Genomic DNA, 26,137 nt, shown 5'->3' with positions numbered 1-26,137 from the left:
ATTCAGACTAGTGCACACATTCTACAGTTCAAATAAGGCAATGCCGAGCGTGGCATCCCCTCGTATGTAACATATTGAGGACAAATATGGACACTATAATCATATATGACACATGCAGAAAATGGTAAATTGAATATGCATATTTGACACACTATTTGTTTAGAAATCAACCAAAACATTCAGTAACTGGAAATACCTTTAGTGTTGTCTTTAGAACCAGCAGGTAAAATAATGAGCAACCAATTTCCTGTGTATTATTCTATTTCAAGGAGAAAAAACAAGTCCATCTGCATCAACTTGACCTTTGGCCTTGAACGTAAAAAATGTCAGATCACTACAAGGTGAAACAATATACCAAATGTGGTTAAAATCTTTTGAAGCGTATTGGTTTTAGAGTGTCCAAAAGGGTGATATTGCCTTTTATTACAACTGCCACTGTGACCTTGACCTTTGAACTTTAAAGTCAAGAGCGCTTAAGATATTGATTGAACAATTTAAAACGCGTGATGCCTTCGGAATATAAGTTAAATGCACCGTAAGCTGTACACGACGTCTTTCAGACATCGTATGGCCATCGCGCCATCATCGTCATCCATCGTGTAGCCTTCGTGATCCATCGTGTAGGCTTCGGCTGAGATAAGAAGCTTAAATACCCGTCTTCGGTTAACCTTAGTATGTCCATCTTTTGCTATCGTATATAATTTCGGCACCATCGTATAGGCTTCGTTATTCATCGGTCACTTTTTGGTATTTTAACGAGATCGGGACCAACTTTGTCGCATTCGGGTGTCCATCGTATATAAAAATCGGGACAGTGTGACGCGGGCATTAGCAAATTTTAATTCAATTAGGTTTGTATCTTCTTAATGGATGTATACAATTGAAAATTGGAACACTTGCCTAAAGATGGTAATTTGATATCGATCGAAACATTTAGTTTTATGTATTAACTCAATAAAGAAACCAGGGTTACACTTCTGTAAGCCATACACGCGTTTCGTTTACAAAAAAAACCCAACATAAGTGAGGCTCGTATCAAAAGCGTTTAAATGAAGAAAAGTTAAAGTACGAAGTTGAAGACCATTTTAGACCTTAAATATCAAATAATATTTTTCTGCACTCAAACATTCGTAATGTATTATATGTATCAAGTCACATGTGGGAAATGATCTAGATTTTACCGAGAAAAAAACACTTTTTAATAATATGTAATTTAATAAAAACAAAAAAAACAACAATGACACACTTAATATTCATGAACATTTCTCAAACAAAGCATGGTTCATCTTACTGATAAATACGTCTTGCTCGTTCTTTCTTTTTCGGCAAGTCTTCTGTCGGTTTTACAATATCGACCTGTTGTGTCTCATCCTGACGTGTTCCTACTATTGTCTTTGTAAATTTCTTACTTGATATATAATTACGTGATAACTTCAGCCTCTCTTTTGTTGTGGTATTATTTGATGCAATAATGTGGCCAACAGCCTCTCTCCAGAAGCTTGCTACTATGTTAACAATGCCATATGTGGACCGCACCGGCTTTTTCCTAACTATTGTAATACCTACGTTTAATGTAGCATTCATCATCGTCATTAAAATCCACAACAAAAACAAAACGAAGAAAAAGTAATAGGCTCTACCCAGAACTGGCTCCACAGAAAACAAATCTTTGATGCTGTTTTTACCGATAATAGCGTTAACCAATGTTGTTGATGACACAAATAAGTTTTTGTATGTTTCTAGATGCCTGCCAAATATTAAATGTCCAAAAGTTACAAAGGCTACGTACACCATAACAAACATTACAAAACATCCACAAAGATCACGGCTCACATGAGCAAGAACCTGTCCAAATTGATTTATTCTTTCATTGTAGCTGAGAACTCGCATGATTCGGATAGTTGTCAGAAATATAATAAATGCCAAGAAAATGTTAAACAGCTCGTCCCAAGACGCAATATGACTGAAGTTGACGAATTTATTTTTATGATTTTCCCATTCTTTCATTGCCATATTAATCATTATCCATCTTCCAATATACATAACGGTAGCAACAAAGAACAACATTATAATTAATATGTCAATAACATGCCAAAATTCTTTCCACATTTTCTTACCGTATCTCCGAAACCAAATATATTTATGAACAGAAAATACAATTATTCCAATAAGAACAATAATTTCACAAATAAAGATGAACATGCCAAGATTGCCGACATGTTGGTAAGGTCGAAACAATTTAATCAAAGTACTGGCAATGACCCCACCTGTTTCCGGAAATTCTGTCAAAAACGTGATGAAAACAAAAACATTATCATCTACGTTGTACAATGTGAATTCTGTAAATATGGCTCTCGTTCTACGATCTATCCATGTGTATTTATGCAAATCATTGAGAACTAGATGTGATATGTTGTAGTTTACAACAAATTCTGCTATGTATCCACCACCGCCATAGGTAGAATGTAGTCCTGTGACCGGAAGTCCCCAAATATCAACAGACGACACAAAATTCTAGGCAACAGATGTCAAATTATATACAGCTTGCCCTCTGACACAGGGGCGAGACTCCCAGGCTACACAATAGTCTTCATCATCCTCTCTGTTAATGGAATATTCATCATAACAGGTAAAATTACCCAAGAACTGTGCCCTACATGGCTCTGAAAGAATTAAAGACTGCATTTATAGGACATGGCTTAATAATAATGTTTATGAATAAACAAGATGTGGGTGCCACATGTAGAGCAGGATCTGCTTACCCTTCCGGAGCACCTGAGATCACCCCTAGTTTTGGGTGGGGTTCGTGTTGCATATTCTTTAGTTTTTTTATGTTATGTCATGTGCACTATTGTTTGTTTGTTTGTCGTTTTCATTTTTAACCATCGCGTTGTCAGTTTATTTTCAATTTATGATTTTGACTGTCCCTCTGGTATCTTTCGTCCCTCTTTTTTCGCACTTTGATGACAGGATAACACCCAATCTAATATCAGAAAGCCAGTTAAAACCATTTGATAGCTAACTTGTTATATTAGTTTTGTCTTTTCGTATAAAAGCGGCGTTTTTGTGTTGGTCCAATGTGACATCTTATATTCATTTTTGCAAATTCTTCTGAATTATGTAATAACTGTCAGTCTTTAGGTTTATTTCTCATATCATCATCTAAGTATTGTTTACGTATGCATACATTATAGCTCTTAAATGTCTGGGTTTAAGCGTTCCTGGTAATGGAAATAATAGAAAAGGGCTTCGGATGCAAAAAACCTATACATTGTTATTTTCATTCACCAATGAATACGAGTATTGTTTGATTGAAATTTGCTTAAACAATAACGAAGTAATCAAGTCCAGAGTAAGCTGCAATCTTCAATTTTATAAGTCTGATCTGGTCATTAAATACGTTTCTGGACAAGTAATTCGTAATAAACTCATCATAGATACCAGGAATAAAATTTTACACTTACGCCAGACGCGCGTTTCGTCTACAAAAGACTCATCAGTGACACTCGAATCAAAAATATTTTAAAAGACAAAATAAAGTACTCATAAGGGTTTATATATTATGTTTCGTACCTTGAACTGCTCTTAACTGTCTCAGTCTCATTGGCCCAACACGAAAATTGACTTGGTCATGTACATACAATCTTCTATTGGCTTTCAGTTGATCTCCATTGGTATGGTACCGTGGAAACAGAAATGGAATGAGGGTCTCATCGATCCATGCATATAAGTTAGCTGAACTTGTAACCTGTAAAAATATTGTATATTTTATTATATTTTCCTCAATATTGACGTAGATGGACGACTTCACACAAAAATCTATGATAAACGGGACGATTTCAACTTCCCAATTATCAATTTCCCATTTCTCAGCAGTAACATACCCTCTGCCCCTTCGTATGGTGTTTACATATCACAATTGATACGTTATTCACGTGCATGTTCACACTATACGGACTTCATATACAGGAGTGTGCTCCTTACGCAGAAATTGCTCGAACAAAGTTATGAGGAGGACAGATTAAAATTGACACTCCGTAAATTTTATGGACACCATCACGAATTGGTTGATCCATATGATGTCTCTTTAACCAACTAGCTAAGGACATTTTTACCACATGGTAGATTGTGGTTTGTCATTATGTCGTCTAATCTTTTAATTACCAAACGTGACTTATTCCCGATTGTGACCGTTTTGCTGAATGTGAATTCGCATTACTATAAGACGTGTTTCTGTACTTGTTTATCCCAAATTCATGTATTTAGTTTACATGTTTAATGTTATATTTGTAATTCTTATCAGATTTTGTCAAATGTGTTGACGTCTTCTTATTATATATTTAGGTATGACGTATAGAAAAATTAATCACCTCCTCTTTATTAATTATATTAAATTTTGTACGATTATTTACGTTTGAAGTTGGATTCATAACAAACTGGACATATATATATATATTACAGTTAATTGCTATTAATAAGTATTGCAATATGCATTTTGTTTAAATGAATTATCAGTATTTAGTTCTAAATCAATCCTAGTTCTATCTCATTTTTGAATGATAGTTTTTCATATGTGACGTCATGCTGTTTCTAAATTTCATAAATTCAAATGTGGCATAACGTTTCTGCCTTTTCGCCATCGTATGTGACGTCACATTTTTTTTAATTACGTTGACGCTTGGACTGATTCAGATGTGTGTCTATTTTGTGATAAACTTGGGTTTAGTTTTCAGTAATTAGTTAATATTTCAGTTTCATTATGTATATCTCTTTCATATTCATTTGTTAAAATTTACTGTTTGCAATAGCATTAAGTATTCTATATAATAAGGATGTTCTTATCCCGTGCCTAAAAACAATGCCGTATTTGTCAAAACCTTTTCAACTTTTGATCTTCAGTGTTGTACAACTTTGTACCTTTTTCACGTTCGATCTTTTATATCTAGGCGTTATGTATTCAAATTTAGTTTTCTGTAATTAGTTAATACTTAAGTTTCTTTGTGTATATCTCTTTCATATTCATTTGATAAAATTTACTGTTTGCAATAGCATGAATTGTTCTATATAATAAGAATGTTCTTATCCCGGGCATAAAAACAATGCCGTATTTTGCGAAACCTTTTCAACTTTTGATCTTCAGTGCTGTACAACTTTGTACTTTTTTCACTTTCGATCTTTTATATCTGGGCGTCACTGATGAGTCTTGTGTGGACAAGGCGCGTTTTTGGCGTATTGAATTTTAAACCTGATGCTTTTTGTTATCTATTAATCATGTTTTTCTGTGTCTAATATGTTCACCTATTTATTTGTATTGTAGTCCTGTAATATTATGTTGTCATTTCAATGTTATATTTAACTTTGCCATTAAAGTGCGAGGTTTGGCATGCCTTAAAACCAGGTTCAACCCACCACTTTTATTCCCCTTTAAAAGTGTCCTGTACCAAGTCAGGTCAGGAAGATGGTCATTGTTATAATATTGTTCGTTTCTCTTTGTGTTGCATTTTAACGTTGAGTCGTTTGTGTTTTCTCTTATTTTTGAGATATTGAGATAAGACGTGGCACGGTACTTGTCTATCCCAAATTCATGTATTTGGTTTTCATGTTACATTTGTTATTCTCGTGGTGTTTTGTCTGATGATTGGTCTGTTTCTGTGTGTGTTGCGTTTCGGTGTTGTGTCGTTGTTCTCCTCTTATATTTAATGCGTTTCGCTCGGTTTTGGTTTGTTACCCCGATTTTGTTTTTTGTCCATGGATTTATGAGTTTTGAACAGCGGTATACTACTGTTGCCTTTATTTATAATATAACAGAAGTTATCAGGTGAATTTCCTATTTTGTGTCTTACGTATACATATTGAATGATTAAAGATTACATGAGCTACAAATTCATGACAGATATATTTGGTTTGTATCTAAAAAAAAATACACGAAAATATTTAAACATCGCAAACAACTAACGTATTGATAAAAAAGGGTGAGTTGAATAAAACATAAAATTTGTTCTTAACTCTTACACTATTTTGTTCAACTTAGTTTGAAAACTTTGGCATGATAAAGTTCAAAAAACGTGAAAAATCTCGTCAATAACGACACTAAGAGACTACTGTTTTGAACAGAAACAGACAACGGTATTCTATAATACGTACTGTCTAATAAAGGCAACAGTAGTATACCGCTGTTCGAAATTCATAAATCAATTGAAAAAAAACAACAGAGTTACAAACTTAATTAACGAAACACATGAAATATAGAGAACTGAGACACAACAGAAACACAACACTAAAATGTAACACACACAGAAACGAACAAAAATATAACAATGGCAATTTTCCGGACTTGGTACAGGACGTTTTAAGAAGAAAACGGTGGGTTGAACCTTGTTTTGTGACAAACCAAACCTCACACATTTGTGAATTCTAGAAATGAACAACAATTGAATAGATATAGGAAGATGTGGTGTTAGTGCCAATGAGACAAATAGCTATTTAAGAATATTTTAAGCACATGATTTGAACCTTCAACTAAGTAAATTTGAGTATCATAGATGAGAGTTATGCAGTCGATACGAATGTTTTATACTTATTTACAAGTTTTGTATGAATGTTTTTTAAAGTGCTTGACTGCATTTATCCACAATGTGTTATATTCCATATTAAACGGTGCATGAGACAGGACAGACAACTAACCTGATCATATTTCAACGTTGAACCTCCAATTGAGAAGCTATTCGATGTAACAAGCTGCTGTTCGAGATGATTTTTGACATTATACCATCTTGGATCCCTGTTACTAAAACTGACACAATACAGAACAGCCAGGAATATCATATATAAAACTAGCTCAATGAATATTTCTTGCATTTTTAGGCGCTGCTGTCTTTTTTCTTTTAATCTAGCAACTGTTTGGGATTTCAATGGAGCTTGCGTGGCTTTGAACACATCTTAAAAGAAATAACAAATCAAAATCATGAAAAGTAATATATCATTCTAACATTTGATTTTGTGAGGTTTTATTGACTTCACCCTTTCTGTTATATACATGTTAGTTCGGTATTTATGTTACTTATTTAACAATAGAAATAGAGAATATCAGAATTGCCAGCAAAAACAAAGTCAACCTAATACAAAAGACTGTTCTTACATAGACTTTTGTATTTTTTTTTTGTACTAATAACAATTATTCTACTTTTCGAAGGTGTTCTTATATAATTTATTTTCTAAATGATCTATGTTGCAATACGGGAGAATTTATGGGCCTGTCATACAAACGAGGGTTTAGCTAACTATGAATCCACCATTTGTACATGGGGATATGCTTGAATCAAGTCAGGAATGCGCTTGTTTTCAATTACTAGTAGTTTGATGTGTTTTAACTTTTTTTATTTTGCGATTTGAAAAAGGACTTTTGGATTTGGATTTTACTTTAAGCTCGGTACTTTTGTTATTTTGTTTAAAATCACATTAGGATAACATATATATATATATATATATATGGATAACTTTTTTTTATTGGGGTTCTACAGGGATGCTTTATTTACAGTAATACATTCTTTTTAGTACACCAAATGCTTATCGATTCCCCAAAAACTATTATAACAGCATGAAATAAAGAGGTCCGGGTATTGGTTAAGATATGAGAAGCCAAACGAGCGAGTAATTAAAAGCAATGAAACAAAAAGTTGGTCGTAGATGTTTGATACACTTTGGAAACACCTCTTCAAAACGATTATTTTGTTCATAAAGGTTAAAGTTTTTTGTCAATGTAGTTTTTGATGACGCTGAAGTCCAATTAACTTGAGACTTGGTACACATGTTGCTTATGATATGATCTGCCTAATTTTAATGCCAATTAGATTTTTTTACCAAATTTCATGGTCCATTGCACCTGGAAAATGATTATACGAGTTGGGCATCCATGTTCTTTGGACACATCCTTGTCTATGTTTAGTAAGAAACCAATAAATAAAAAAAAATGTTTTACTAAAATGAGGTGACGCTCAGAAAATTTCAGTTGTTGTACAGATTTTGTCTTGCTTATATTGTATGTTTGATAATATTTTCTTCATCTATTTCATTGTTTGAAAAATAACATATGCATTTAAGTCTTTTGGGTCAAATCGATCTTTATGTGTCCGTATTATTGAAACGTTCTGGTTTGAAAATTTCCGATGATGGTAAAAAGTTATCAGAGGTACCAGGATCATAATTTATTACACCAGACGCTCGTTTCGTCTACATAAGACTCATCAGTGACGCTCATATCAAAATTGTTATAGAGTTAAACAAGTACAAAGTTGAAGAGTATTGCGGATTCAAAATTCCAACAAGTTGGGCCAAATACGGCTAAGGTAATATTTGCCCGGGATAAGAAAATCCCTAGTTTTTCCAAAAAAAAAAAGAGAGTTTAAAATAGGGAATGTTTAAATCAAGAAAGTGGATCGAATGAAGAATGTTTTTTATCTATTATTTTTCTGGATGAATGACTTTTAACCCGGACTGTATACATGATTTCTACCAAAAGGTTCAGCAAACATTTGTGTAAAAAGTAAGTTTATGAATTGAGGATTCAAAATTCGAAAGAGTTGGGCAAAACACGATTAAGGTAGTTTATGTCTGGGATGAAAACAATTACAGTTTTGTAAACAGTAAATGTTTAAAACCAGAAAAGTACATCGAATGTAGAATGGTTTTTTTTATCTATAAATATTCATAAAATGACTTTCAACCCGGACTGTATACATTATGTCTACCAATAGGTAAAGAAACATTTGTGTAAGAAGTGAGCATATGAATTTTTTCATGTTGTTTTTATATTCAATAGATATAGGGAGATGTGGCGTGAGTGCCAATGAGGCAACTCTCCATCAAAAGAACAATTTTTAAAAGTAAACCATTCTAGGTCAATGTACGGCCTTCAACACGGAGCCTTGGCTCACACCAAACAAATAGCTAAAAAGAGCACAAAATGAATAGTGTAAAATCATTCAAATGTGAAAACAAACGATCTAATACATGTGTCTGTAAATTGATTATATGCTCTTGAGTTTTACCTCAGTATTTAAAACGAAAACGTATGATATATGTTTCAACATTCATAATTCAATATAAACAAAGATTACCTAACATAGTTCAATATAAACAAAGATTATCTTAAATAGTTCAATATAAAACAAAGATTACCTAAAATAGTTCAATATAAACAAAGATTACCTAAAATAGTTAAATATAAACAAAGATTACCTAAAATAGTTAAATATAAACAAAAATTACCTTAAATAGTTCAATAAAAGCAAAGATTACCTAAAATAGTTCAATATAAACAAAGATTACCTACAATAGTTCAATATAAATAAAGATTACCTAAAAGATATGACAATGGACTTGCTGCACGTCTTTTGGTTTCTAGAAGAAGTTTCTCTCTGTTATATTTCACAGTTGTCTCCTTATAACTCTTTACAATCCAAGAGAATATGACTGACATCAATATGATCTAAAAAAAAAGAAAATCAATCCTAAGGTATACATTTTGTTTTATATAGAAAAAACATGTATTTATTTCAAATAGTTCTTATGTATAGCTGTAACTTCGTCAATGATAAAATAAGCTTTTAATAGTCTACGTTCAGCCAGATATATTGATAATTGCATTTGTAACCTATTTGTTTTAACTGACAAGTTTTGCTTCCGACGTATACAGTAAAATAACAAAAATAAAGAGGTCTTATGAAAACTAAAGTCCATAAGTAACTGGCATATCCAAAGCTTAAGAACACCAAACGAATGGATAACAACTGTCATATTCTTACTAGCATTGGTCCAGGCATTTTTATTTATAGGATAGTGTTTTTACAACACCTTAACAAGTTTATTAGAAATATTGCTAACCATTTTACATGTGATGTGAAAGCAATATTTTCTTACCTTAAGTGGATCAACTAAGAGTATTGATTCAATGAATGACATAAAGAAACATAGCAGCAATTCCTCTGACTTTGTCTTTCCCCATTCCATGCTATAAAGAATTAGGAAAAATCCTGATGTAAAGACGGCTAATGTAACAACTCCCCATGCTACATATCTACACCAAAACGGAAGTGAAAATTCAGAATCGTCTGTAACATCTACGTTTATGTCTCCCTCATCGGATTTTAGTGTCATTACTTGATTGTCTTTAGTATTTGTAAAAGTTTTCTTCTCATTTTTTGAACGAGGTTTGGAACTTCTGAACATATAAGATACTAACAATATTGGAGGTGCAGCAATAATTGCACTGACAATTGAAATATATATCCCAGAAAGAGATAATTTAATCGGTCCAATTGAAAATTGACTTCCGGTATTTTGTCCATAAAACATTGCACTTGAGATCATGGTGAGAAACAACAATGTCAAACAGCAAGCCAATCTTTCTAACCTTGTAAAGTTGCTATCTTCAGGTCGAATGGCAACCGATAACCATAAGTGATTGTCCGTTGTGTTTTGTCTAGTTTGTTCATTGAATAAAAATGAGAATTTATGTTTATCCAACTTATCAGACACAGGAATGGCACACTCAATGCATCCATCATCGTGGTCCAAAGAAAGCCATTGATCACATATAAACAGATACCTGTCAATTGAAAGAAAGAAAAAGAACGATAAAGCTATTATCGGCACCTTTAATATTTGAAATTATAAAGCTTTTATGATCTACCAAATAACGGCATACAGCTAATAACAAGACATTAGCATGTAAAATATAAGTATTTTTTTTTTTATTAAAATATGAACTGAAATATTTGTATTTCAGCTTATAAATTGATAGAATGCAAATGAAGAAAATTAAAAAGCAAAAAAAAAAATGGAGGGTGCGTGAACTTGTTTACGAAATATTAGCCATTGAAAATTTGGCGTCAAATAATTCTCTCTAGACTTTTCTTATATCTAATATTGTCACCTTTTTTTATTTAAAAAAACTACGAAAAAATAACAAGGATGTTATAAGATTTTGGAATATGTCTTTTTAAACAATTTGTAATAAAATATTTAAGAAAAGTAGGGGGTAGTTGGCAATTTTTTTTAATGTCAATACATGGTTAAAATCATGAATATTTTTTTTAGTGACACTTATCTTTCATTTTGTCTATAAACTATTTGTCAAATGACTATTTTATTAAATAATTGTCAATTTTTACATGGTAATGACATCATAGTGATATCCCAGACAAACTTTATGCTTGTAAGGTTCATCATAACAAACGGACAAATATGGCAGTATTTACATGCCAAAAACTACTCTGAATACAGACTTACCTGTGATGTTGGAAAAGTTTTAATTCCCGGCATCCACTAGATATATTAAAGTTAGGTGCATTTTGTGTTTCAGAAAGATAAAACTCTATTGGATTTCGATGGGCATTTTTTTCCTTCATGCATAAGTTGTTAAAATTAACTAAGTTGTGGTCTAACTTTGAGGTGCTCCCTCAGGTAAAACGGTTTGTTTTGTTTTGAATTGCCTTAACTGACATGGACAAGAGGTATCTTGACAACTATAGTTGAGTAAAAGAGTTTATCTGAGCGGACAGTATCAAAGTAATTAAGAAATTCCCATCAAAAACCAAAAAAGATTTTATCACAAAATGCATTTAACTTTTAAATATCTAGTGGATGTTAGGCCTTAAAACTTTCCAAACAGCACATGTAAGTCTGTACACAGAGTAATTATTGAGGTGAAAATACAGCCATATTTGTCCATTTGGTATGATGAACCTTAAGTTATTATATAATTGCAAACATAATCATTCAATAAAATGAACAGATACAATCTAATAGCTTTTATCAATCATACTATTTTGCAACTTGTTTGGGCAACAAATTGTCTTTTTCATTCCTTCATTCATCGTATCACTACAAACAGAACAAAACACAACATATTTGTAGCTTATTATTCATAAAAAGAGACAAAAATAAAGTATGTGAGCTTTACCTTCCACCAGTTTGCACATCCTCTAGTATGATTTTATTAAGATACCATGATGCTGAATTTCCTGGTCCACTATTATCATGCCAAATTTTTAATACTGTTGGGTCATTTACTGGTTTAGGAACGCTCATGACAAATTTCCGGATGCTTCCAACATCAAAACCCTATAATATAAATAAAACCACTTGGTTAATCCCGTCAAATAATAATGTGTCTGTCCGTAGCCTCGTCAATCGTTATTTTGTGTCACATGTTACTGTTTTTATTGTTTGAAAAAATTGCGGTGGTCATGGCAGACATTTGCATTGCGTTCATTAAGGTTTGTACAAATTCTTAATAGTCTATGGACGGCTAATATCTAGCAACATATATATATTTATATATTCATTAAATAAAATAGTAAAAAAAGTAAAAAGTTAACAGTTCCATTCAATCGATTTCATCCTTCCATTGGGACTCTTCAGGATAACTGATGTAGTGTCGCTGTAGGCGACGTCGTCAAGGAGGTTTATGGCGTTCCGTCATTGTTCGTTATTAATAATTCTCTGGATTTAATTTCGATCGAACGTTGTTATGAAATAGATTTTCGGTTGTTATTTTATGAACATATACTTATAACTATATTTTAGTCAAAACAAACAAAAAGGTTTTTGATTTTAAAACTGGCTTTCAGTAACGAACAAAAATTAAAAAAAATACTATATAGAAACGTTTTGGCTGAGATATAGCAATCCCACGAACAATAGTGAGTGATCTCAGGTGCGCCGGAATGGTAAGCACAGGTTGCACTCTGTCGAGATTACCGCGGGATTACGACGTTCCTAAGTTTGTACATTACCATTGGCGACGTTGGCGACTTCAGTGACGTCGCCGTGGGCTCTTTGAGTTGTTATTAAAAGTTATGGCTGAACAGACGTATTTGTTTATATTAGCGAAAATATCCTACTTTTAACCTCCACATTTATGGTACCGTGACCAATGGATTAAAGCAAGCTCAAGTCGATACGATCCGGGAACAGAAGTGCTGTTACAAATCTTATACGGAAGATAGATGCAGCGAAGCAAGACACAGATTTCGACCCAGAGGAATTGACAGCAACATTTGAAAACCTTCTCCAGAAACAGAAGATACTGACCAACTTGAACGCGCAGATACTCAACCTAGCGGAAGCAGAAGATATTGAAAGTGAAATTCTAGATTCAGATGAGTATTGTATTACGTTAGAAACCAAAATCAGACACATAAGAAATTTTGTCAGAGATACTCATACCACACCAAAGACACGTCAGAGTGAAACTTCATCCCAGATATTAAATTTTGACTCTCAACCGTTCGTCTCAGCAAACCTCACAGAAAACTCTTGCACCCAGTCGTCACAAAATCCGTTCTCTCAAGCTAGTAACACAGTGAGTACTAATATAAATTCGTATACATCCGCAAGCAGTCAGAATCACTACTTATCAAAACTCTCACTTCCAATATTCACAGGGAATATATTAGAGTGGCAAACTTTCTGGGATTCGTATGAATGCGCCATACATTTAAACCCTTCATTGACCGATGTCCAGAAATTTAATTACCTCAAAGCGCAGTTACAAAATGAAGCTTTACGCACCATAGCTGGTTTTGCGCTCACCAATGCAAACTATGCGGACGCCATTATTTTATTGAAGGTAAGATTCGGACAAACACACAAAATCACGCAAGCATACATACAAGCATTATTAGACATTCCATCACCACGAAACCATCTTATTAGTTTGAGACAATTCTATGATCAAATGGAAACTTACGTCAGAGGGCTAGAATCTTTGGGCCAGTCACAAGACTCGTATGGAACATTACTTATACCAATTATTTTGAAAAAATTACCGGGAGAAATTAAAAAAAACCTTGCCCGTGAACATGGAACAGAAAACTGGTCATTACGAGACCTTCGGAAAAGTATTTGCAATGAAATAAACATAATTGATGCGGGACAAGACACTGAAACTTCTAACAATTTACCAAGTATATCATCTTTCTTTACCGGAACTAAATCAACAAAACCCCGCCAAAATCAAGCTCTAAATACAAGAAATATACGCCAGAATTTAAACACTAAACCTTGTGTATTCTGCCGCGATGTACACGCACCAGCGCATTGCGCGAACGTATCTGATCCAACAGCACACATGAACATTGTAAAACGGGAGAAATTGTGTTTCAACTGCCTTGGAACACATCGTATACATGAATGTAAGTCAAAACACTTATGCCGAAATTGCAACAAAAGACATCACACAAGGCTGTGTACTGTATGTCAATTTAACAACAAGAACCTCGATAATGACAGAAGTAGACAAAGCGTGCAAAATACAAATTACAGCCAACAGCATATGAATTTTCATGGTAACAATGGACAAGCTACATGTAATCAGACAGATGTACATTTGATAAATGACACGAACCAGAAGGAAGAGGACACGTCAATTTTATATTCATCGTCAGTCGAGGTACGTACAAATGTTCTTTTAAAAACTGCAGTAGCACCCGTATGGTCAGACCACTCATGTAGAGACACCCATATACTTTTTGACGAGGGAGCACAGAGATCATTTGTGACCGAAGATTTAGCAATAAAACTTAATTTACAGTTAGAGGGAACTGAAATTCTACAGTTATCATCATTTGGAGATAAAAACAAAACCGTACGACATTTAGACAAATCGACAGTGTACGTAGAAACAGATGCAGGACAGAAAATACCGATACACGTTCTAATTGTACCAATGATTGCCGTACCTTTGCAAACAATATTCGCCACATCAACAGAGGACTTAATTATTTACGGGGACTTAAGTTAGCACATCCGGTAACACAGGACGAGTCTTTCGAAATATCGTTATTGATCGGGGCTGACTACTACTGGGACTTAGTCGAGGATGAAGTCATACGGGGGAATGGTCCAACCGCCGTGAGGTCAAAGTTAGGTTTTTTACTTTCCGGTCCAGTAAGCGACAAGAGGGATAACTCATTGATGAGTACTAGCATTTTTAATATTCTTATTTCTCATAAAACGGAAGAGCATGATATAGAAACATTTTGGAGATTGGAATCGATTGGTATTAACTCAAAGGAAACAGACGAAGATGATACGGATTTTTTGGAAACATATCAAGACACTTCGATTGAACTCAGAGGTAATAAATACTTTCCAAAGTTGCCATGGAAACAGGAACACGACGAACTACGATCAAACTATACAGTCACAAGAAGAACAGAGAACGTTATTAAGAAACTTAGTCAAGATCCTAAACTACTTTAGAAATATGGAGATATATCGCCGAACAGGAACGCAGAGGATTTGTTAAGACAGTAGATGAAAATGAACAAAAAGGCGGGAAAATTCATTACATTCCACACCACCCTATACACAAGGAATCTAGCACAACTCCTATACGAATAGTAAACGACTGCAGTTGTCGTCAATCACCAAGTCATCCAAGTCTAAATGATTGTCTTATGGACACACCACCAAAATTAAATGATTTGACAAAACTCCTAGTACAGTTTAGAGCCAACCAGTTTGCTACATGTACTAATATTGAGAAAGCTTTCTTACATGTTGGATTAAGCGAAGAAGATAGAGATGTTACCCGATTTTTAGGGCTTAGTGACCCTACAAATCCAGGAAGTCAGTTGAAAACTTATAGGTTCAAAGCAGTGTTATTTGGAGCGACGTCTTCGCCCTTTATACTCAACGCCACAATACAGAAACATTTGAAACAATTAGGAAACAGTGAAACAGCTTAAATTCTAGAAAGAGATATTTACGTTGATAACATATTGTCTAGTATGAACAAAGAGGAAGATTTACTTACGTATTTCAAAGAAGCAAGTAGCTTGATGGCTGGAGCTGGATTCAACCTGAGATCATGGAGTTCAAACAGTGCTAAATTACTAGAATTAGCTAAAGAAGAAAACGTCCTAGATACGAATAAGTATACCAAAATACTTGGAATGTTGTGGAACAGTCGTAGCGACGAGATTTTTTACCCTAAGCGTGATATTCCTACACCAGAACTACTTCAACATGTTACTAAACGAGAAGTTTTGAAATATTCTTCAAAGATTTATGACCCACTAGGCTTACTTAGTCCGGTTACAATTCGAGCGAAAATCCTGATACAAGAGTTATGGAAATGTGGATTAGATTGGGACGAACTTATACCAGATAATTTAAAGACTACGTGGATAGATTTGACCAAAGATTTCGAAAAGGCAATACAATTCACTATTCCTCGATATTATTTTAGCAAGCCATCAGCATCAACAGAATTAGTACTTCATGTATTTACAGACGCAAGTCCAAAGGCGTATGGCGCAGCAGCTTATTTGAGTAACGAAAACGAAACAACGAAAGGCCCGGGAGAGGATACGAAAGTGGACAACCAATGTAGACGAAAATGATGAAGAAGATTAACAATTTTCAAAAGGACTTTCAAAGTTAATTCAAATTTTTCATTTATGTGAACAAGAACTTAGTTAATTCAATTTAATTCATTCATGGAGATAGAGACTTTTTTAATTTGATTATTTTACAAATATGGACAGTTAATGTGAAATTTAAGATAATTTGCACTTTTTGCGGTCCCCAGTATGTCGAGATTACCGCGGGATCACGACGTTCCTAAGTTTGTACATTACCATTGGCGACGTTGGCGACTTCAGTGACGTCGCCGTGGGCTCTTTGAGTTGTTATTAAAAGTTATGGCTGAACAGATGTATTTGTTTATATTAGCGAAAATATCCTACTTTTAACCTCCACACACTCATTGTTTTGATCGATGAACGTACACATTCGATGCAAAATTTCACTCGGTGATGTCGTTATTGAAGAATTGAAGACGGAAATGGGATCTTAATTATTAAACTCGATATGTTATCATATTATACTTTTACATGTACAACGGGTTAAATTCTAAAGCATTAAAGGATTAATAATTAAAAAAAAACTTAATATATAAGACATAGTATGTGTATTTGGTTACAGCCACTTATCTCTCTGACAAATGGCATTGCATTATGAATGTCGTTTAACGATGTGTTGTAACTTTACATATCTTTGTGGGTCAGTTACAATGCTATCTGCTTGCATCGTTGTTGTGAGTTTCTGTAATGAAACTGTCTAGCAAAACAAACGTTGACTTATCCCTGTTTGCAACATCTGGATGGCATATAATTCAGAGTTGCATTGTTAAGATTTTCTACCTTCTGAAATTTGAGGATATATTAATGTCTTAGTAAACATGATTCCTCCCTTTTGACATTTGTAGCGTAATGTATCGTATCATTTGTTTAGATCATGAAATGAACTGGTTAGGGCTAGCTGAAGGATGACTCCATTTTCGTGGCATTTAAGACCTATAGGCGACCGTCTGCTGTTGTCTCTTCTATGTTCGGGATGTTGTCTCTTTGACACTTTCCCATTTTCATTCTCAATTGTATGTAATTGTTAATAATTATGTCCTCTGTTTGTTTTTGGTGTTTTTATAGTCAATCATACCACATTTTGTTATAATATCAACTGTATTAAAAATGAGAAATAAAAGAATTTTTCGTTAAGTTCCATTTGTTATCCTACATAAGAACAGATTTATTTGGCAATGTGCAGACAACATACTCACTCGATGTGTTTCGTCATCTAAAAGTCGTACATCTGGTTCATAAAAATAGCTTTTCTTTGGTTTTCCATCAATTATCATGAAACCTATTCTGGATTTTGTTCCAGCATGTCTGTGTAATCCTGTGAACACCGTCAGAATGTACAAGTAATCGTCGTAAGGACCGTTGTCACTTAGGTAGGATAATGCCCACTGGAAGATTTACATAAACACTTTACTAAGGATTCAATGATTTTTTCCTTCATTTTAATAAAGAAGCTATCCGCTTATTTCTTTATAAGATAGACCGTTATTGAAATAGAAATAGAAATATTTTATTAACCCACTTATGGATCCTTGTGGTTATTAAGTTTCATAATATGATTACAATGATTTTTGTTATGACAATGAAATAGTAATAAAATAAAATACAACACAATAGAACACCGAATAGCTATGGCATGCACATGGAAGAAAAAGTTAATATGGGTGACAATCAATAAATGTGTAAGGATTATTCCCCTTGAACAGTATCCAAAACTTTGGAGACATGGTGTTCAGAGTTGGATAAAAGAAAAAGCTCCAACTGATTAGATATTTTTGTAGTTTTGACTCATATGGAATAGGATCCCAGTTAGGGCAACCAGTCCGGTACCCACGAATGTAGTTCTTAAAAAAATATATAACTTTTGTTATAAATTGTGTAGTGTTATTATATATTCTAGTTTGAATTTCTGTAAAAATTTTGATTGATTTAAATGTAGTCTGGCGTTAGTACATAGAGTAAATTGCCGAAATTCTAGCCTTTATTCTTTCCCGGAAGAAGACAGACTGACCCTGTTGTCAATAAAAACAAAATTTTGCAACGGAATGCTAATCATGAGGCACTGAGATTGTACTTAGACACTTCAAAATGAATGCCTAACATGAACCAGAAATCCAAAGGTGGCTATCAAAATTATTTATTGAACAGGACCCTACGTATTTACTATGATTTTCAATGCGTTTCAATGGGGCAAATAATTGGGTCCCCGTTCCTGTCAGAGAGCATGTTTTGAACACTTCAATCTGCAATTGTAAGCTCATTTTTGAAGTTTCATGGATGAAATTTGGCTACAGGCTTCAAAATTCAATAAGAAAAACAATAGTGTAATTATTTTAAAAACTTGAATTAAACTTTTTAAATTAAATTGTAAATTGAAATTTATGAAATTTAAAAAAAGTTTGTTTTTCAATTCAACGTTTAAAAGGAGGTCACAGAAAGGTCATTTTGTCTGTTATATGATTTCCTACACTTGTAAGTTAAAATGGAGGGATTTTTTTAAAAATACCAGCAAACAGCATTAGAAAGAGCCACAGCGGAAGAAATAATAAATGTGTTAAATGGGATCAGGGGACAGTGAAAGGTGGAGAATATGGGCTTATTTCTTTCTAGTATCTTATTTCTGGGACCTGGAAAAAGAAAAAAAAATCCCATAGTTTCAGTTTTAGGTCTTTTAATAAGTTTTTGATAAATTGTGGCTATTAAATAAATCATTTAAGTGCCACGGTTCAGTTATGAAAGTTGTGTGTGAATCCAGCTCACATTTATGTAAAGCCGCATCACACACATAACCGCATATTATTGTGTAAACTCAGAAACACTTACCAAGGGCTCTCTAATTTTACATTTTTTGGAAGATATTTAAGGAGTAGGGCTATATAAAGGCAACAGTAGTATACCGGTGTTCAAAACTCATAAATCCATGGACAAAAAACAAAATCGGGGTAACAAACTAAAACCGAGGGAAACGCATAAAATATAAGAGGAGAACAACGACACAACACCGACCCGCAACACACACAGAAACGGACCAAGCAACAGACAAAACACCACGAGAATAACAAATATAACATCAAAACCAAATACGTGAATTTGGGATAGACAAGTACCGTGCCACGTCTTATTTCAATATCTCAAAAAATAAGAGAAAACACAAACGACTCAACGTTAAAATGCAACACACACAGAAACGAACAATATTATAACAATGGCCATCTTCCTGACTTGGTACAGGTGGAATAAAGGGGAATAAAAGTGGTGGGTTGAACCTGGTTTTATGGCATGCCAAACCTCGCACTTTAATGGCAAAGTTAAATATAACATTGCTATGACAACATAATATTACAGGACTACAATACAAATAAATAGGAGAACACATTAGACAAAGAAAAACATGATGCATAGATAACAAAAGGCATCAGGTTTAAAATTCAATACGCCAAAAAACGCGTCTTGTCACCACAAGACTAACCAGTGACGCCCAGATATAAAAGTTTGAAAGTGGAAAAAGTACAAAGTTGTACAGCACTGATCATGAAGATTAAAAGTTGAAAAGGTTTTGCCAAATACGGCATTGTTTGTATGCCCGGGATAAGAACATTCTTATTATTTAGAACAATTCATGCTATTGCAAACAGTAAATTTTATCAAATGAATATGAAAGAGATATACATAATGAAACTAAAGTATTAACTAAATACAGAAAACTAAACCCGAATACATAACGCCCAGATATAAAAGATCGAAAGTGAAAAAAGTACAAAGTTGTACAGCACTGAAGATCAAAAGTTGAAAAGGTTTTGCCAAATACGGCATTGTTTTATGCCCGGGATAAGAACACCATTGTTATATAAAACGATTCATGCTATTGCAAACAGTAAATTTTAACAAATGAATATTAAAGATATATACATAATGAAACTGAAGTATAAACTTATTACAGAAAACTAAACCCGAATACATGATGCTAAGTTCAATACAGCATAGACACACCCGAATCAGTCCAGGCGTCAACGCAATTACAAAAAATGACGTCACATACGATGGCGAAAAGGCAAACGTTACGCCACATTTGAATTTATGAAATTTAGAAAGAGCATGACGTCACACATGAAAAACTATTATTCAAAAGTGAGATAGAATTAGGATTGCTTTAAGATTATATTAGAACTAAATACTGATTATTCATTAAAACAAAATGCATATTACAATACTTATTAATCTTATTAGAGCAAATTAAAATGATTGTACGACAATTTTAGACTCCCTTTTAATGATTTTGATGGTCCTTAAAAGGACCGTTAATTTTATCTGTATCTATTTCAGCAGTAGACGAAGGAGCTATATCTTCCTTGGTTTTGGAACTTTTGAAGATCAGCTTCTGGTTAAGGAAACACTTAGTGCTCTTTTAATAGTTTCACTGTTTGAATTTCATTTTCATTAATGCTTCTTTCCTAAGTTTCATTTTTAAAAGTTCCTGCATTATTAGCTTGTCTTTGTTATCTATATTCAGGTTGGTGAACTTGGACTAAAGTACATGGATCTCAGCCACCAACAGCTTCAGTTTCCACGAGAACATACATATGAACTAGTGGGACATTTAGACCAGTCAAAAGAACAACAACGTACAGTAGCTTTAAGCGGTCAGGAAGATCAAGGATTTCCCTCCACATCTGTTCAACTATAGGAGGTGCTGTTTGACTGATTTTAGCTACAAGTGAGAACTTCTCTATATCTAGCCTCTTATATTGTATTTTAAATGGACTTAGCAGACTATTTTAAGACTTTGTCTCATATTTTATACCCTTGGTATGGGGTATGCTTATTTTGCATTTGTAATTCTTTAAAGCGGAAGATTTTTTTATTTTAATTGAAAAAAAATATATTTTAAAAGTGCAGTTTTAAGTCTGGGGGAAAAAATAAAGTCTGACATGAATAGGATCCCAGTTAGGGCAACCAGTCCGGTACCCACGAATGTTATTCTTAAAAAAAATATATAACTTTTGTTATAAATTGTGTAGTGTTATTATTTCACTAGTTCTGTAACTGAATGTAGATTTATTTGAAAGGGTAGGCTTTCTATTTTGAATTTCTGTAAAAATTTCGATTGATTTAAATTTAATCTGGCGTCAGTACATAGAGTAAATTGCCGAAATGCTAGCCTTTATTCTTTTCCGGAAGTAGACAGACTGACCCTGTTGTCAATAAATACAAAAATTTGCAACGGAATGCCGGTCATGAGGCATTGAGATTGTACTTAGAAACTTCAAATGAATGCCTAACATGAACCAGAAGTCCCAAGGTGGCTATCAAAATTGTTTATTGAACAGGACTCTATGTATTTACTCCGATTTTGAATGCGTTCCAATGGGGCAAATAATTGGATCCCCGTTCCATATACACGATCCAACCAATAACTAAATATTTATGCACAGTTCTTCGATTGTGTAAACTTCCCACTAACACCATACACCATTACACCATTCATCATACACCATTACATCATGCACCCTGTGACATTACACCATACACATTAGACCATAATGCAATTAAATTTCAAAGTAGGTGTGCGACTATAAATTATTTATTCATCGTCAAAAAACGAATTTGGATCACAATATTGTAAATCAATGTATAAAATTAAAAAATCAGTTCTCAATTTTTGCATATTTTCAAATGTCGTACACCATTCCCGATCGCACGTTATACCATTAAACCATTATCCTTACACCATAAACCATTGCACCACACACCTTTTACCATTGACCATATGCCATACATGATAATACCATTCACGTTTGTTATGTTTGTTTTGGTTGGGTTTTTTTTTTTTGGGGGGGGGGGGATTTACACCATCCAAGGGCTTTGGATGATGTTAAAATTGCAATAATTGAATTAACACCTTTTCAAATTGGACTGAAGTTCACACATGTTGTTTAATTGATTGTTGGTTGCTAATTCCAGCGTTAAATGTTTCATGCATGTCAAGGGAAAGAACAAACTAACAAATCGATGCAATAAATAGGTCTAGAATGAAGGTCAAAGAAATTCAGGCTGCCAAATGGAAAATGAGGATTAATCGAATAGGGACAGAAATTAAGCTGGCAACAACTGAAATGTATATTTTTAGAATGCATGCTATCATCATCATCGAATGTGCTACCATAGCTACTATGTGTATGATGTTTTTTATATGTTTTATGCATTTGGTCGATGCTATAGTTTGTATTTAATACGGTTATATGATCTTAGGAATATCCCAAAAGGAGGAAACAGACGTTTCGTATGCCTTGTTACTTTAATTGTTGTAGAGTTGTTTTTGATAAAAAGAAATGTGGAGAAACATTAGGTATAATCATTTCAAGTTATGAAAATTAAGCTATCTTCTCCTTTTTTTGCATTTTGTGCTATTCACTTTATTTCACTAAATTTCTCTGAATCAATTCTAACATTTACTTCTTATATGGTGAATTTTACAGATTAACTCTTTTTTTAGAGAAGAGTACATATACATTGTCAAGTGTTTTATAAATAAGCAAATATCATTACCCTTGTGTGATCCTTTTTGTCCTGTCTGAATGTCCATACACATAACAAAATATAGAACAGTACAAGGGATACAACAGTTGCAAACACCGCTGCATTGTTTTTTAAATCAAACTTTTCAAAAACACTTCCAAAATCGATTGTGTTTGGAGGCACGTAAAACGTTGTGGCAAAACTATTTCCTGGTGGATTGGAACATTCACAAACAGTCTCATTGATAGTTGATGCAGAGGAAAGCTAAATAACAGAAAAAAATGGTTGTATGAAGTAGAATAAATTAAATCCATGAGTATAACCCCGACCAGAGTGGCTGACAGATACTCGGTTTTATTAAGTTTGTATTAATCAGTCTTCCGTGTTCAATGTAAATGTGATGTTAGTGTGATGTAGACTGTTGTTTGTCTTTACCATCTTTCTGAATTTTGAGTTTTGTCAATCCGTTTCGTTATTTATTTCTTCTTTTTTACATGACATTAGAAAAACATATTATGTATTGTACAAATACCCTTTATGAATGTAAGGCCTGCGAAACGCGTTTTTGGATATACTTTCCTCTGGGACCCAGAAAACCATTTATTTAAAATCAGTGAATGTAGCAATACAAAAGACAAACCAAAAAAGCTGAAATTAACAGTAAACTTTGGCTATGGAAGATAAAAAAATTTATCTATAATTTCTTAAGCGATCGACAGTAAATCCGATCAACAAATATGATTAATCAAGTCAGTCGCAACTATATGACTACCCGGCTGCATGTTACCTTTTGGACAGATATAATGTTCACCATTGATATTTTCCAGTACTAAAAAATGATAATTACGTATGCCACTTCTTCGTTGGAGTGTTGGAATGGTTATTATCAATTTTCAAACATTTATTGCGATTTCAAAAAAAAAGTTAAACAAATAACATACAATGATGTCTCCACCAAAAAAGTAATCATTGTGGCGTGTTGTATATATCTGAAAACGATATAGGAATAAGATACTCCAACGCCAACCTTAATGATAAACAACAAATCGCTTTATGAAGAAAGAGTAACTTCTATGTCTATAAAATATTTTTTTTTTCTAAATAAAAAGTCCAGCATGTCGTTTCGATACGAATTTTTGTAAACATACCCTATCAGGAGCAAACAGGGCATAGGTTTGGAGTGCAACAAATATGGAAAAACTATGTGATGGACTAAATACCCATTTGAAATAGGACAACATCAATCATAACAGAACAAGGGATCACCATAATCTTACCTGACATGAAGTTTTGTCCCATTTCTGCTTAACAGTATTCCATACTCTACAACCAACCGTAGCACCAATAATTCCATATTCAACCATAGTAGTACTCAGTGATCGTCTTCGTCTGGTTGATGTAGCGGTAGACGATTTTTCTGTCAATAAAAAGTCAACTTGTTATGAAAAACTATCTTTTTTTGAATATCTAAGTGTTTGTTTTATTGTATTCATGTAGATCTGCGGAGTTTTGTTAACATTTTGTTATTTGAGTTTTTTTCAATATAGTATTATTAACTAATCGTAACATGAAAAGATGTATGATTGCGAATCAGACAAATATCCACTGGAGACAAATGTTGTAGAAGTGTCGACTGACCACCGTAGTATTCAAGACAATATGCGCAGAACCTATAACATATGGTAAGTTACAAAAGTATTACGTAATGTTTTATATTTGACTTAGCCGGTTGATTTACATATTCAAATACTCCTTTTATACTTGTAATTTCAAATGTATTATGTATTGATTTGTAAACATTTGCATTTTTTTCTGTTTTCGATAGTTATCATTGTGATTGAAATCAACATTCAATTTCGTCTGATGAAAACAAGAAATGACCTCAGTGATTACCAATAAATGCAAACTCTGTTTGAGTGTCTTCTCTATTCCTAAAAGTTAAATAAATATACCTTTTTGAACAAGGACTCCAACATACACATTTGTTGGGGCAGTGTAAAAGCCACCGTCAAGTATAACTTTAATTTCGCTGGTTGATAACCAGTCGCTGGATTCTATAACTTTCTTCCAGTCACATTCGTCTTCCGTTGGAGGTTCTGTCTTCCGAATGTAAATAGTGTGATTGAGATGGTTTATTGGGCTATTTATACTGATTATCAAACTGTCCGCAGGTGTCTTCCAGTACATTTTGTACACTAGCATCTGTGAAGTAGTCTCATTTTTATCAACTGGAATGGCTACTTTGATAATTTTTCTTATTGGTACTAAACCAGAATTCTGAAGTTTGATTTTCGATGGTATTGCTGAGTTTGTTGTATTGCCTTCTCCTACTGACACAGTAACGGTCTTAGATGATATGAAATTAGACTCCTCATCCCACGAAAATGGTGTGTGATCATATAATGTTACCTTTTCAGAAAAAATATACCATCTTTAGTTATATAGAAAAAGTAGGTTAGACACTTATGTGATTCATGTAAACTTGTAGATATAAATAAGGAGATGTTGTAAAATTGCCAATAAGACAACTGTCAATAAGAGCCCTGTTGACACAGAAAGTAACAGCAACAGGTCACCATACGACTCTACTGCAACTATTTTTCCTTTTTTGTGCTATCATTTATAGGTTTTGTTAATATTTATACATTTGTATCAACGATTAACAGTAATAGATCTCTATACAATTTGTCATATAGTACACATGTTTCGATACTTTACACCAAGCTGTTTAGTTTCTCTTTCTTTGGTTTCGATATATAGTATTGACCAGTCATTACAATTACTGTTTGAAATCTCTTATTAATGTGTATACCTGTATAGCTTGCTCTTGTGTAGACTTGGAATTTGATTCTACAAAACTTAAATTTACTTCATTGACTTGAAACCCTTTCTGAATCAATTCTCCAATCAGTTTCTTGTCTTCTGTGGAGTTAATGTGTCCATTTTGAACGTAAACAGGCATCTGTTTACGATAGTTCAACATCTGAAGCACGTGGCCTAAGTAGGAAATACTGTCCAATAGTACGTGCACCTCGTTTTGAACCTACATAAAGAATTTGTTCAGCATAGTTTGTCAAAATAAACTACATTTAAAGTTAAACGTTCAGTTGTTAACGCTCACGAAAATAAACTTAAATTCAATACCATCACGATGTAATTTAAAATGTAAGAGGGAGTACTAGTCTGCTTTA

The 26,137-nt window shown here is 33.4% G+C and overlaps 3 protein-coding genes across 3 annotated transcripts in view; all 3 read right to left on the bottom strand.

The window, feature by feature from the left end:
• Window positions 1-26,137, bottom strand: part of LOC139489445 (spermatogenesis-associated protein 20-like) — a 243,655-nt gene that overhangs the window by 139,748 nt on the left and 77,770 nt on the right. The gene's annotated exons all lie outside the window — the stretch shown is intronic.
• On the bottom strand, window positions 1,288-1,890 carry LOC139489397 (polycystin-2-like). The gene has a single exon (XM_071275712.1). It carries the CDS (start codon window positions 1,888-1,890, stop codon window positions 1,288-1,290), a length of 603 nt encoding a protein of 200 aa, XP_071131813.1.
• LOC139489396 (polycystin-1-like protein 2) lies at window positions 1,869-25,908 on the bottom strand. Its single transcript, XM_071275710.1, has 11 exons — window positions 25,759-25,908; window positions 24,899-25,355; window positions 24,224-24,363; window positions 22,977-23,210; window positions 17,630-17,818; window positions 11,963-12,123; window positions 9,919-10,606; window positions 9,358-9,487; window positions 6,685-6,938; window positions 3,574-3,748; window positions 1,869-2,663 (listed from the first exon to the last, which is right to left on the bottom strand). Exons 1-11 carry the CDS (start codon window positions 25,906-25,908, stop codon window positions 2,515-2,517), a joined length of 2,727 nt encoding a protein of 908 aa, XP_071131811.1. The 3' UTR covers window positions 1,869-2,514.

The sequence above is a fragment of the Mytilus edulis genome, chromosome 9 (genome assembly GCF_963676685.1).
Source record: "Mytilus edulis chromosome 9, xbMytEdul2.2, whole genome shotgun sequence".
NCBI lineage: Eukaryota > Metazoa > Mollusca > Bivalvia > Mytilida > Mytilidae > Mytilus > Mytilus edulis.
This window is presented reverse-complemented; position numbering and strand designations above follow the sequence as displayed.

Excerpts from the sequence above, each read along its gene's own strand:
- LOC139489397 (XM_071275712.1), bottom strand. The coding sequence starts at position 1,890 with ATGCGAGTTCTCAGCTACAATGAAAGAATAAATCAATTTGGACAGGTT.
- LOC139489396 (XM_071275710.1), bottom strand. The coding sequence starts at position 25,908 with ATGCCTGTTTACGTTCAAAATGGACACATTAACTCCACAGAAGACAAG. Across the intron at positions 17,819-22,976 it reads ACAAAAAGGATCACACAAGG|TGGGCATTATCCTACCTAAG; the intron begins GTAATGATATTT and ends TAAATCTTCCAG. Across the intron at positions 9,488-9,918 it reads TCTTAGTTGATCCACTTAAG|ATCATATTGATGTCAGTCAT; the intron begins GTAAGAAAATAT and ends CTTTTTTTTTAG.